Source organism: Schistocerca americana, chromosome 10 (assembly GCF_021461395.2).
Source record: "Schistocerca americana isolate TAMUIC-IGC-003095 chromosome 10, iqSchAmer2.1, whole genome shotgun sequence".
In the NCBI taxonomy this organism is placed as follows: domain Eukaryota; kingdom Metazoa; phylum Arthropoda; class Insecta; order Orthoptera; family Acrididae; genus Schistocerca; species Schistocerca americana.
In genome coordinates, this window is record NC_060128.1 from 101,415,075 (window position 1) to 101,428,867 (window position 13,793).

The 13,793-nt window shown below is 44.1% G+C and overlaps 1 protein-coding gene and 1 pseudogene across 1 annotated transcript in view; one reads left to right on the forward strand and one right to left on the reverse strand.

Annotated features, from left to right (window-relative positions):
• Positions 1-1,768: 1,768 nt before the first annotated feature.
• Positions 1,769-13,793, reverse strand: part of LOC124552273 — an 89,358-nt gene continuing 77,333 nt past the window's right edge. Inside the window, exon 5 of the mRNA XM_047126552.1 lies at positions 1,769-1,967. Within this exon, the coding sequence (XP_046982508.1) occupies positions 1,769-1,967 (199 nt within the window). The remainder of the gene's footprint in view (positions 1,968-13,793) is intronic.
• LOC124552880 lies at positions 7,815-7,932 on the forward strand (annotated as a pseudogene).

Consider the following 13,793-nt stretch of genomic DNA (forward strand, 5'->3'; position numbering starts at 1 on the left):
ACTTCCAGGTTATTGAGTTTCTGTCATTAACACAAGCTCGAAATTGGTCATAAATTAAGAAAAATATTGGCTCCCGACGAAATAAAAGACGTAAAATCATCATATTTACTGAACTTTTTGCAATATGTTGATTTTACATCTGACAATTTTGATCTTGGTGTACTGCGGTATATGTTAATAACACAAACTCCATCGCTTGAAAATGACATAAAAGGCCGAAAAGCACTCCATCTTGGGGCCACAAGTGGCCTATCTGGACCATCCGACCGCCGCGTCATCCTCTTCTGGGGATGCAGATAGGAGGGGCGCGGGGTCAGCACACCGCTTTCCCAGTCGTTGGGATGGTTTTCCGTGACTGGAGACGCCACTATTCGGTCGAGTAGCTCCTCAGTTGGCATCATTAGGCTGAGTGCAACCTTAAAAATGGCAACAGCGCATGGTGGCCTACATGATCACCCATCCAAAGGCCAGCCTTACCTGACAGCGCTTAACTTTGGTGATCTGATGGGAACTGGTGTATCGACTGTGGCAAGGCCATTGCCCCAAATGGCCAAAACCTGGATTGTAGTTCAATAAACAACAATACAGTTGTCATGTACATAGTTCCGCGTAGTCAGCGCATACACAACTTTCCCACTTGAGCGCACCCCGCTAAGCACAACAGCACAGGTGCAGCGCTCATCCGTCTCCGCACAATGAGATGTCGCTGCCTTAGAGACGGACCAAATTCTGCTTCCGCCGATCTGCATATTAATATGTAACGCAGCCAATGAGATTGCTGCTAACGTAGAACCTTTTCTCCTCACGGATCACCCTCACGCAGTGATACCTGAATGCGCGAAGTATTATAACGAGTGTACAGACCTCCAATTAGTCAGTCTGCATTTGTCTGCACCAGTCTGTACCAGTCTGCGTTAGTCTGTACCAGTCTATAGTCAAGTTTCAGTCTGCACCTAAGAAGATTATCATATTCCTGTACATAGTCATGAAGATAAATGTATAGACACTTTCTCAAGTATCAGAGATATGTGAGAATACGATTAACGAACGAAGACCAAACAAACTTCAGATTGTCAGTTGTAAACACCATCCATAATCAAGTTACGTAATGTCTATGTTTTTTTTATTTTAATAAATGTGTGTGAAAATTAATCAAGTTCTTTTTAAAGTTGGTCACCATCAATCTGCTACTCTAGGCGTGCAAGTGGCATTTCTATCGTCTGACCTAACGACAGAAGATAAACACGCCATGATAAGACCACGGGACATATTGCTGACACTCGCCTACTTCGTTAGAGTGACAAGTCAAATAATCTGATGGTGCATGTACTGAAGGTCTTACAGTATGCACACCACAACAGTCAAATGGCAGTGTATTCATTTAAAAAAAAATAAATGGACAGTGTTGATTCAGCAGCTGGAAATTTAATAATTCTCTCAGACTAACATTAATTTATATTCAGTTTATGCTAATACTTTCCTGTCATGTTATTGTTGGAGTATATTAGTTAATTTGTACATACATAAGTAATAATTACAACTTTCACTGAGTTCTGGCATAATACAGAAATAATTACTCTGGATACCACATCAAGTGCCCCTGACACAAGTTTAATTATTGAAATGTATTGTGTTACAATTTTTTTTCCTCGTTGCAGCTAATCACAGTATTCTTAGACACACATTAGACAGTGCTACAGCCTGCTGGTGGTGAGTGATCCTCAGAGAGGTTTCTCTGCAGCTGTCTCATCCTCAGGAGGTGAGAACCTCAGAGCCCCTGCGCCACCCCCGCCGCCTCCAGCACGTCCTGCACAGTGAGCTGGGACAGCCGCTGGGCCAGCACGGGGCGCACCCTGTCCTCAACCACCCCCAGCAGCACATCCTGGAAGAGCCACGTGAAGAGGTTGATGACCCCATTGGCGATCCAGTCCACCAGCGTGCCCCCTTGCAGTTGTACGGTCAGCTTCCTGGAGACAAAGCAAGACACACACATACTGCAGTTACAAGAGAAAATACGAGTACAGTTTAGGAATGAGATGAAAGAGAAAAGCTCAATTGGATAGGGAGTGGGGCAAGGCTGCCCTCTCTCCCCAAAACTATTTACCAGGTGTAGAAGTATGAAACCGGAATTTGGTAGAAATAATTACACATCTTTCGACCAACTTTGTTGTATGGGAGCTAAAGCTAGGTGGATTCCGGTTACCTTATCAATAAGGCTGAGGTTACGGATACGAAAGTAGCTAGGGTGATTGCAGGTACTAGTAGATGGGAACAATGGCAGGAGGGTGTCCACAATGAGGAAATCAAAGAAAAATTGGGAATGAATTCTATAGATGTAGCAGTCAGGGCGAACAGGCTTAGATGGTGGGGTCATGTTACACGCATGGGAGAAGCAAGGTTACCCAAGAGGGTCGTGGGTTCAGCAGTAGAGGGTAGGAGGAGTCGGGGTAGACCAAGGAGAAGGTACCTGGATTTGGTTAAGAATGATTTTGAAGCAATAGGCTTAACATCAGAAGAGGCACCAATGTTAGCACTGAATAGGGGATCATGGAGGAATTTTATAAGGGGGACTATGCTCCAGACTGAATGCTGAAAGGCATAATCAGTCTTAAATGATGATGATGATGATGAATTACACATCTATTGTTTGAAACTTATGACCAATATTTTATTCAAAATAATCTCCTTTGCTATTTATATATTTCTTTCATCTCTCCGGCAGGCCCACAAGGAGTAGCCATGAGCCATGCAGTGTGAGGCTCCTTGTCACGGCTCCCCCTGTCGTAGGTTCGAGTCCTCCGTCGGGCTCAGGTGGGTGCATTGTCCATAGCGTAAGTCAGTTTGTTGGATTAAGTAGTGCATAAGCCTAGCGACCGATGACCTCAGCAGTTAGGTCCCATGGTACTTACCACAAATTTCCAGTTTTTCTCCAGCAGGCTACGAATGCCACGCCGAAAAAGCGTTTTTCTTTTGAAGCGAACCTTTCAGCGAGCCATTTTTGTACATTTTCATGCAAACTGAAACGTTGTTCAGGGAGAGGGCGTCTCAGTGATGCAAAACGCAAATAGATGGTAATCGGACGGAGCCAAGTCGGGAGAATAAGCCACATGCCATAGTATTTCCCAACTGAACACCTCGATCGTTTCCCTGAACCGTTTTGCTGTGTGTGATGGGGCGTTACCATGGAGCAATATTTGTTGTTGCATTTTTCCATATTTCGGTCGTCTTTCGCATAATGCTCGATTTAAATCGATCATTTTCTGTTGGCAGCGATCAGTGTTAATGGTTTCACCAGGTTTTAGCAGCTCATAGTAGATGATACCTTTCTGATCTTAACAAACACAGAGAATTGTGTTCTTTCCATAGCGATTTGGTTCAAATGGCTCTGAGCATATGGCACTTAACATCCGAGGTCATCAGTCCCCTGAAGCGCCTAGAACCGCTCGGCCACACTGGTCGGCCAAAGCGATTTGGTCTTACAGTGGATGTCGATGCTTTGCCTGGATTCACCCACGATTTCGACGCTTAGGATTCCCAAAACATATCCATTTTTCATTACCTGTCACAATTCGATGGAGAAACGACTTTATTTTGTATCTGGCGAGCGGAATTTCAGAAGCGGTCTTTCGATTTGCTTGCTGTCTTTCATTCAGCTCATACGGAACCCATTTTCCCACTTTCTGAAACATTCCCACAGCTTTCAATCGAAGGGAAACAGTTTTCTACGTCACATTCAATTGCTCCCAGAATTCCTGTTGAGTTTGAGTATCATCTCCACCCAATAAAGCATACAATTCGTTGTCTTCGAACTTCTCGGTGGTTTCCCACGCTCGTCGTTTCTCACGTTAAAATCACCACTTCTGAAATTTTTTAACCACAGGAAACACTGTGTTTTCCCGAGAACATGTTCGCCGAAAGCTTCGACAAGCATTCGATGCTGTTCTGCATAATTTTTCTTCAAATGATAACAGAAAACAAATGCTGTCCGCAAATCGTAGTTCGCAGGCACAAAACTCGACACGTTTACGGGTCTGAAGCAGATACCGATGTCCGGAACTTCGCCGGCCGTCGTGGTCGAGTGGTTCTAGGCGCTTCACTCCAGAACCGCGCAGCTGCTACGGTCGCAGGTTCGAATCTTGCCTCAGATATGGATTTGTGTGCTGTCCTCAGGTTAGTTAGGTTTAAGCAGTTCTACGTCTAAGGGACTAATGACCTCAGATGTTAAGTCCCGTAGTGCTCAGGGCCATTTGAACCATTTGATCCGGAAATTCCGTTACTGTGTGCTCACATTCGTCATCAGCCGTAATAGGAACCAGATGACGCTTCAGACAAGGTCTCGCGGGCTATACACTGACGGCTAGCACCAACCATAGGGAAAATGCGGTTTCGTATTTCTAGATCTGGTACATTGCAGCGCCAATGAAACTGGTACAGGCATGTGTATTCAAACGCAGAGATATGTAAAGAGGCAGAACACGGCGCTGCACTCGGCAACGCCTCTTTAAGACAACAAGGTCTGGCGCAGTTGCTAGATCGTTTACTGCTGCTACAATGGCTGGTTATCGAGATTTAAGTGAGTTTGAACGTGGTCTTATAGTGAGCGCACGAGCGGTGGGACACACCATCTCCAAGCTGGCAATGAACTGGCGATTTTTCCGTACGACCATTTCACGACTGTAGTGTGAATGTGAGGAATCCGGTAAAACATCAAATCTTCAACATCTCTGCGACCGGAAAAAGATCTTGCAAGAACTGGACCAACGACAACTGAAAATCGTTCAGCATGACAGAAGCGCAATCCTTCCCCTATCTGCTGCACATTTCAATGCTGGATCATCAACAAGTGTCAGCGTGCGAACCATTCAACGAAACATGACCATAAGGGCTTTCTGAGCCGTAGACCAAGGGCGTCGCCTGGGACTGCCAACAACGACACTGGACTGTTGATGACTGGAAACGTGTTGCCTGGTCTGACGAGTCTCGTTTCAAATTGTATCGAGCGGATGGACGTGTACGGATATTGCCAAAACCTCATGAATCCATGGACCCTGCGTGTCAGCTGGGGACTTTTCAACCTGGTGGAGGCTCTGCAATGGTGTGGGGTGTGTGCAGTTGGAGTGATATGGGACCAAAAATGGTTCAAATGGCTCTAAGCACTATGAGAACATCTGAGGTCATCAGTCCCCTAGACTTAGAACTACTTAAACCTAACTAACCTAAGGACATCACACACATCGATGCCCGAGGCTGAATTGGCTCTGAGCACTATGGCTCTGAGCACTATGGGACTTAACATCTGAGGTCATCAGTCACCTAGAACTTAGAACTACATAAACCTAACTAATCGAAGGACATCACACACATCGACGCCCGGTGCAGGATTCGAACCTGCGACCGTAGCAGCAGAGCGGTTCCATACTGAAGCGCCTAGAACCGCTCGGCCACCGCTGCCGGATGATGTGGGACCCCCGATACGTCAAGGTAGGACTCTGACAGGTGACATGCACGTAAGCGTATTGTCTTATTACTGCATCCATTGTGCGTTCAAACGCACTCCGGCAATTCCAGCAGGACAATGCGACACCTCCCACGTCCATATTTTCTCCAGAGTGGCTCTTGTAAGACTCTCATGAGTTTAAACGATTCCTCTGGTCAGTAGACTCCCCACACATAAACATTACTGAGTATATCATGGATGCCTTGCAATGCGCTGTTCAGAACAGATATCCTCAGCTTCATACTCTTGCGGAAAAGGACTGCCTTGCGGGAATCGTATTGGGAATTGCCTCCATTACTACTTCGTACTGGAGTCTTACAATATTACGGTAATTGCAATTATCTTTTGAAGATAATTCAGTTCTTCACTAAAAAACAACAGAATCGTTTAGTTTTTACCCGCCCTAAAACTTCATTTTAGCCCACCAGCGGTAACTACTCCCATATTAAGAACTACTATTTCTGGAATATGTATGTGACCAGAACGCAGCAAGTCATCCTCAATGGAGAGAAGTCTTCCGAAGTAAGACTGATTTCAGGTGTGCCGCAGGGGAGTGTCATAGGACCGTTGCTATTCACAATATACATAAATGACGTTGCGGATAGCATCGGAAGTTCACTGAGGCTTTCTGCGGATGATGTTGTGGCGTATCGAGAGATTGTAACAATGGAAAATTGTACTGAAATGCAACAGGATCTGCAAGGAATTGACGCATGGTGCAGGGAATGGAAATTGAATCTCAATGTAGACGAGTGTAATGTGCTGCGAATACATAGAAAGAAAGATCACTTATCATTTAGCTACAATATACCAGGTCAGCAACTGGAAGCAGTAAACTCCATAAATTATCTGGGAGTAGGCACTAGGGGTGACTTAATATGAAATGATCATACAAAGTTGATCGTCGGTAAAGCAGATGCCAGACTGAGATTCATTGGAAGAATCCTAAAGAAATGCAATTCGAAAACAAAGGAAGTAGGTTACAGTACACTTGTTCGACCACTGCTTGAATACTGCTCAGCAGTGTGGGATCCGTGCCAGATAGGGTTGATAGAAGAGATAGAGAACATCCAACAGAGAGCAGCGCGCTTCGTTACAAGATCATTTAGTAATCGCGAAAGCGTTACGAAGATGATAGATAAACTCCAGTGGAAGACCCTGCAGGAGAGACACTCAGCAGCTCGGTACGGGCTTTTATTGAAGTTTAGAGAACATAGCTTCACCGAGGAATCAAGCAGTATATTGCTCCCTCCTACGTATATCTCGCGAAGAGACCATGAGGATAAAATCAGAGAGATTAGAGCCCACACAGAGGCATACCGACGATCTTTCTTTCCACGAACGAGACTGTAATAGAAGAGAGAACCGATAGAGGTACTCAAAGTACCCTCCTCCACACACCGTCAGGTGGCTTGAGGAGCAGGGATGTAGATGTAGATGTAGACCTTTCACGCGCATTGTCGGACATTGCAAGATTACTCCTTTTTTTGCAGGTGTCACAAGTATAGGTATGAAATGTCGTATCAGCCTCCTTACCGAAAGGAATACTACGCACTGCACTGGTCCCGCAGAAACGCGTTTTCGTGGATACTCACTATCTAGACGCGGGCTGTGGCCTTCGCGTTCAATTACTCAGGACGCTGCAGAACAGGCCGGGCAGCCGCCAACTCTCCGGATGAGCGCGGCTGACGTTTCGACGCTGATGTATGGGCCCACCCATCCTCAGGCAGCGTTATTAATGAGGGCGCGGCGGCCGTCGCTGCTGACGCAATTATTAGTGCCGCACGCGATGTCGCTACGCCTACTTTCTCTCTCTCTCTCTCTTACACACAAACACACACACACACACATGCACACACAAACACACACACACACACACACACACGCTGCTGGATGATCGTTTTCCAGCGAGGGCAGATGCTGGATGGCGCGTAGGACGGCTTTAAAAATTCGTCGCCACTCCCCAGTGCCCGTCTTCCGAGCCAAAGCCAGACCTGTATCAACAATGAGGCATCCGCTGTCGGACCAGCCTGGGCAAAAAGGCCTGTCGCCGCAAATGGCTGTCATTGTCGCGGACGGGCTGATCTGGCAAATGTTTCACAGGGGCCCAAAGTGCTTGTTGTCAACAGCCCACAGTCTGCTGCCAGACGACTACATAGACATGTTTTTGGTATTTCCTCTGAGCATCTTTTCTCATGTGGATCGCCCGTCTTACTGTATTTCCCACTGAAATCTCCCTTTCGACGTGAATCAGATATCAAAATCGAACCCACCTGACTAGAAAATCGGCCCATATGCTGTTGCTAGATTGTTTAACGGCAACGGCCTTGCCGCAGTGGATACACCGGTTCCCGTGAGATCGCCGAGGTTAAGCGCTGTCGGGCGTGGTCGGCACTTGGATGGGTGACCATCCAGGCCACCAAGCGCTGTTGCCATTTTTCGGGGTGCACTCAGCCTCGTGATGCCAATTGAGGAGCTACTCGACCGAATACTAGCGGCTTCGGTCAAGAATACCATCATAACGACCTGGAGAGCGGTGTGCTGACCCCACACCCCCCCTATCCGCATCCTCCTCTGAGGATGACACGGCGGTCGGATGGTCCCGGTAGGCCACTCGTGGCCTGAAGACGAAGTGTGAGTGGATTGTTAAACACTGTGTAGTCCAAAGCAGCCACTCTAGGAAATGATCTTTCTAGAGTTCAGACAAATGGGTATTTTTCCTGTGAATCCAGATACTTTCACAGATGAAGATTACTTGCCACCTGAAACCATCCTTGCAACGAGGAATTTCTTGAAATAGCTGTAGAGGGTCAGGTACCAATGAGCAAATCATCTACGAGCAAAACTATGTCTATGTCTGCCGGCCGGGGTGGCCGAGCGGTTCTAGTGGCTAGGGCCTACGGTCGTGTGTGATGTCCTTAGGTTAGTTAGGTTCAAGTAGTTCTAAGTTCTAGGGGACTGATGACCTCAGAAGTTAAGTCCCATAGTACTCAGAGCCATTTGAACCATTTTTTAAGTCTACGTCTACATCACATTCCGCAAGCCACCTAATGGTGTGTGGCGGAGGACACTTTCGCTACCACTATGTAATCCCTCCAACCCTGTTCCACTCGCTAAAAGTGCGTGGGAAGAATGATTGTCGGTAACCGTCTGTATTGGCTCTAATTTCTTGAATTTTCTCCTCGTGGTCAGTATCTTGACGTGTATGTGAGGGGAATTAATATGTTGTCTGACGCCTCCTGAAAAGTGCTGTCCCGAAATTTCAATAGTAAATCTGTTGCGTACATAGTTCCACGTAGTCAGCGCGTACACAACTTTCCCACTAGAGTGCACCCCGCTAAGCACAACAGCGCAGGCACAGCGCTCGTCTGTCTCCGCACTATGAGATGGCGCTGCCTTAGAGACAGACCTAATTCTGCTTCCTCCGATCCGTGTATTAATATGTAACGCAACCAATGAGATTGCTGTTAGCGTAGAACCTTTTTCCTCGTGGATCGCACTCACGCAGTGATACCTGAACGTGCGAGGTATTACAACGAGTGTACAGACCTACGATTAGTCAGTCTGCATTAGTCTGTACCAGTCTGCATTAGTTGGTACGAGTCTGCATTTGTCTGCACCAGTGTGTACCAGTCTACATTATTCTGTACCAGTCTATAGTCAAGTTTCAGTAGGCACCTAATAAGATTATCATATTCCTGAACATAGCCATGAAGATAAATGAATAGACACTTTGTCAAGTATCAGAGATACGTGAGAATAACATTAACGTACCAAGACCAAAGGAATTTCAGATTGTCAATTGTAAACAGCATCCAGAATCAAGCTACGTAAAGTCTATGCTTTTTATTATTTTAATAAATGTGTGTGAAAATTAATCAAGTTCTGTTTAAAGTTGGTCACCGTCAATCTGCTACTCTAAGCGTGCAAGTGGCATTTCTATCGTCTGACCTAACGGCAGAAGACAAACACGCCACGATAAGACCACGGGACATATTGCTGACACTCGCCTACTTCGTTAGAGCGACAAGTCAAATAATCTGATGGTGTGTGTACCGAAGGTCTTACAGTACGCACACCACAAAATCTCTCCGTGATGCGCAACGCCTCTCTTGTAATGTATTATATTAGAACAAATAAGCCCTCGGTCACAAATGTTAAGTCAAAATTGACCAGGTTTCGACGATACTATGAGCGTCGTCTTCAGAACTAAACTAACTGTTCTAAAACATATTAGGTATATAATACATTAATAAAATTAAAATTTGTACTCACTGAAAAGAGATGCAGTACTTACAAGTCACATTTAAAAAAATCTAAGCCGGGAAGGCGACGTCATGAATAGTTGTAAATAAGATGGCGAGTCGCTAAGGGCTGCTCGTACTTGAGTGAACAAGGGCTGCAACAAGACTGAGGTGTCCACGTTAGAAAGTGCGGGCAAGTAAACACGGTGTTGCTACGAGCGCCATCTAGTAGCCGCAGAAACAACTAGGCTACTGTACATTCAAAATTAGACACATGAAATTGTGATGAAGCTGATTCAGGCTTAACGTCAGCACTAATAATAATAAGATGAAGTTACATATTTATCTGCTTTAAACAGAGATACATTTTGTAACGTAAAAAAAGGTCAGGTGTGACATACAAGAAAACAGGAAAGATGTAAGAGGAAAACAACATTTCGGCAAACTACATGAGGAAATCTGAATCTAAGATCAAGCAATGACTTTATACAGTCGAAAAAGTTTTTATTGTCTTGTGATGTCTGCCAGTGGAATTTGTTTAGCATCTCCGTAACGCTTTCTCGCCAGTTAAACTATCCCGTGACGAAACGCGCTGCTCTACGTTGGATCTTCTCTATCTCCGCTATCAGTCCTACCTGTTAGGTATCCCAGACAGTGGAACAATTGTCAAGAATCGGGCGAACAAGCGCCTTATAGGCCACTTCTTTCGTGGTTAAGTTACATTTCCTTCAGATCCTTCCGATGAATCTGAGTCTGGTGTATGCTTTCCTATCTGTTTGATGTGGTCATTCCACTTAATGTCACTCTGGATAGTTACGCCTGGATGTTTTACAGCGGACACTGTTTCCAGCTGTTTGTCATCAGTAGTGTAGTTGTACAGTAGTGGATTTCGTTTCCTGTGTATGCGCAATATGGTAAGTTAGTCGAGTAACTCGGCGCATCAAGCATTCATTTTGGCAAGCAAGCCATCTACAGCAACGTCCAGTGGTCATTTGGCTCCTATGACTCAGTCCAAAAGAAACTCTTGGCATCATTCCTCATTCAAAAAATGAGACTAATTCTAAATCTGAAGAGCTAATCCCAGTACCAGCTTCAGAAGGCCAAATCAAAGCAAGGAAACAAGAAGGAAAACTCAAACAACATTCAGAAATTCAGAAAAGTCCTCAAAAGAAAAAAAAATGGAGGACAAACTACTAAACAAAAATAATCCCTTAAGCAACATAAGCCAAAAGAGACAAAGTGGAAGAAATCAATGAAGATGATGAAAGCTAAGAAACGCAACCGCAATTGAAAGTTCGGTTCAGATACTGAAGACAGTGATACTGAAGTAAATGAACACGAGTTGTGTGACAATGATGAACGTGATCTTCCAGGCAACGAAGCTGAAGATATGTGCTTCGTTTGCAGTGAATTTGGACAAAATAATGGTGCAGGCGTACAGGCTGTGTGGGCTATGGAGTCATGCTTTTTGTAGGGGGACTGATTCAGCTGTAAAAAAATTTTATGCCATTTGCTTGAAGAAATAGTAGGCCTAAGCTTGAGGTTAAACAAAAAAAAAATCTCATACTAACTTTTATTTCCCTCAGATAGTCTAAACACATTGTTAACTGTTCAATTAATCTTCTTGCAAGGCCTATTTGCTTATTAATATTTGTATTTAAACCATTATAACCATTACATTCTTAGTTTGTGACAGGTTAGTATCGGTTAATATATACATATATTGTGAGCAGGTTAGGCCATTATTTCAGTATTTTGTTTGAAACTATTGCAATTTGTATTATTTTTTAAGAATTTTTAACACTATGGATGCTCTTTAACGGTGTGGGGCTCGTGCAGTCGGAATGATATGGGACCAAAAATGATTCAAATGGCTCTAAGCACTATGGGACTTAACGTCTCAGGTCATCAGTCCCTTAGACTTAGAACTACGTAAACCTAACTAACCTAAGGACATTACATAATAATTAAATTCAGCATTTTCCATATAAAATATGTGGAACAAAAATATGATCTATATTACCCCAGGAATGGGGGAGTGCCACTCTAAGTTTTTTTTTGTTTTTTTTTCGCTAATTAAACACTAAAGAATAGTACTTGTGCGACTTTTAAGTCTTAACCGCAGGCAGGAGGATATATTTGTCTGTCGTTTGATGCAAAATTTTAAATTTTCCAGATTGAAATATGCTATATAGCAATGTATTTCCTTAAGTGATTTTTGCTTCCTCATTTTCCCCTGCTAATGTGGATGACCTCACACTTTTCATTATTTACGGTAAATTGTCACTTCTCGCACCATACAGATATTTTGCTTAAATCGTTTTCGGATTTGTTTTCATCATATGACGGCTTTACCAGACAGTAAATCACAGCATCATCTGCCAACAAGAGGGTGGCCCAGATTGTCTCCTAAATCGTTTATGTAGATCATGAACAACAGGTGGGCTATAATGCTTTCTTGGAGAACGCCAGATATTAGTTTCGATTTGCACAGTGAGTTTCTTCCAGTTATTATGAACTCTAACATTTCGATTGTTATGCGGATTTGTTAACATGGAGTATAGATTTAAGCATCAGGAAGTCTTTTCTGAAAGTATTTGCAAGGAGTGTAGCCATGTATGAAAGTGAAACACGGACGATAAATAATTTAGACAAGAAGAGAATAGAAGCTTTCGAAATGGGGTGTTAAAGAAGAATGCCGAAGATTAGATGGGTAGATCACGTGACTAATGAGGAGCTACTGAATAGACTCGGGGAGAAGAGAAAATTGTGGCACAACCTGACTAAAAGAAGGGATCGGTTGGTAGGACACGTTGTGAAGCATCAATGGATCACCAATTTAGTAGTGGAGGGAATCATGGAGGGTAAAAATCGTAGAGGGAGACCAAGAGATGAATACACTAGTCACATTCACAAGGATGTAGGTTGCAGTAGTTACTGGGAGATGAAGAAGTTTGCACAGGATAGAGTAGCATGGAGAGCTGCATGAAACCAGTCTCTGGACTGAAGACCACAACAACAACAACAACAACCTTTCGCACAGAAAATCACGAATCTAGTCGTGCAAGGGAGACAATACTCCATAGGCATGCATTTTCATCAGATGTTGCTTGTGAGGTGTCAAAAGTCTTCTGGAAGTCTTGAAATGTGCAAGCTATCTGAGATCTCCTATCGATAGCACACATTCCTTCGCATGAATAAAGAGATGATTGTCTTATATCAGAACGATGTTTTCTGAAACCGCGATGACTATTTGTCAATAAATCGTTATCTTCGAGGTACTTCACGCTGTTCCAAAATCATACTGCAAATCGAGCCGAGTGATATTAGTGTCTAACTCAGTGGATTGCCTCTTTTTTCCTTCTTGTGTACGGGGAGGTCTCATCGTTAAGTTAATGTTGGAGGTAGCATAATGACGCAGACAGAATTTCTATTTGTAGCGACGAATGGAACCTTGCTCTAAATGTATAAAAATGTATGTTAATGGAGATGGGTAGGGAAAAAGTCCTGTAGTTTTCGAATGCAGTATTAGTGTTGTGATTCTTGACACAATCAGGCAAATTAAGTACCTAGACATAACGCTGAAGAGCAGTACGAAATGGAAAAAGCATCTAAGGTCGATAGTAGGGAAGGCGAATGGTTCACTTCGGTTTATTGGAAGAATCGAGGAAAGTGTAGCTCATCCATAAATGACTAGAGTGACCTGCTCTTGAGTTATGGTTGAGTGTTTGGGATCCACACCAGGTCGGACTAAAGGAAGATGTCGATACAGTTCTCTGCGTGATGCTTGAATTGTTACCGGTACGTTCGATTGACTCGTGTGTGCTACGCAAATGGTCAGTGAACATAAATGGCAATCCGCAAAGAACACCTTCTTTTCGTGAAACACTGCTGAGAAAGTTCACATGCGGCTGAGTGACAAACCATGCTATTGCCACCGCCGTACATTTCGCTAAAGGGTTGCAAAGACGACATAAGATAATTCTGGGCTCATAAGGGTGGATACAGACGATTGTTTTTCCCTCGCTCCGTTTGGTAATGGAACACGAAAG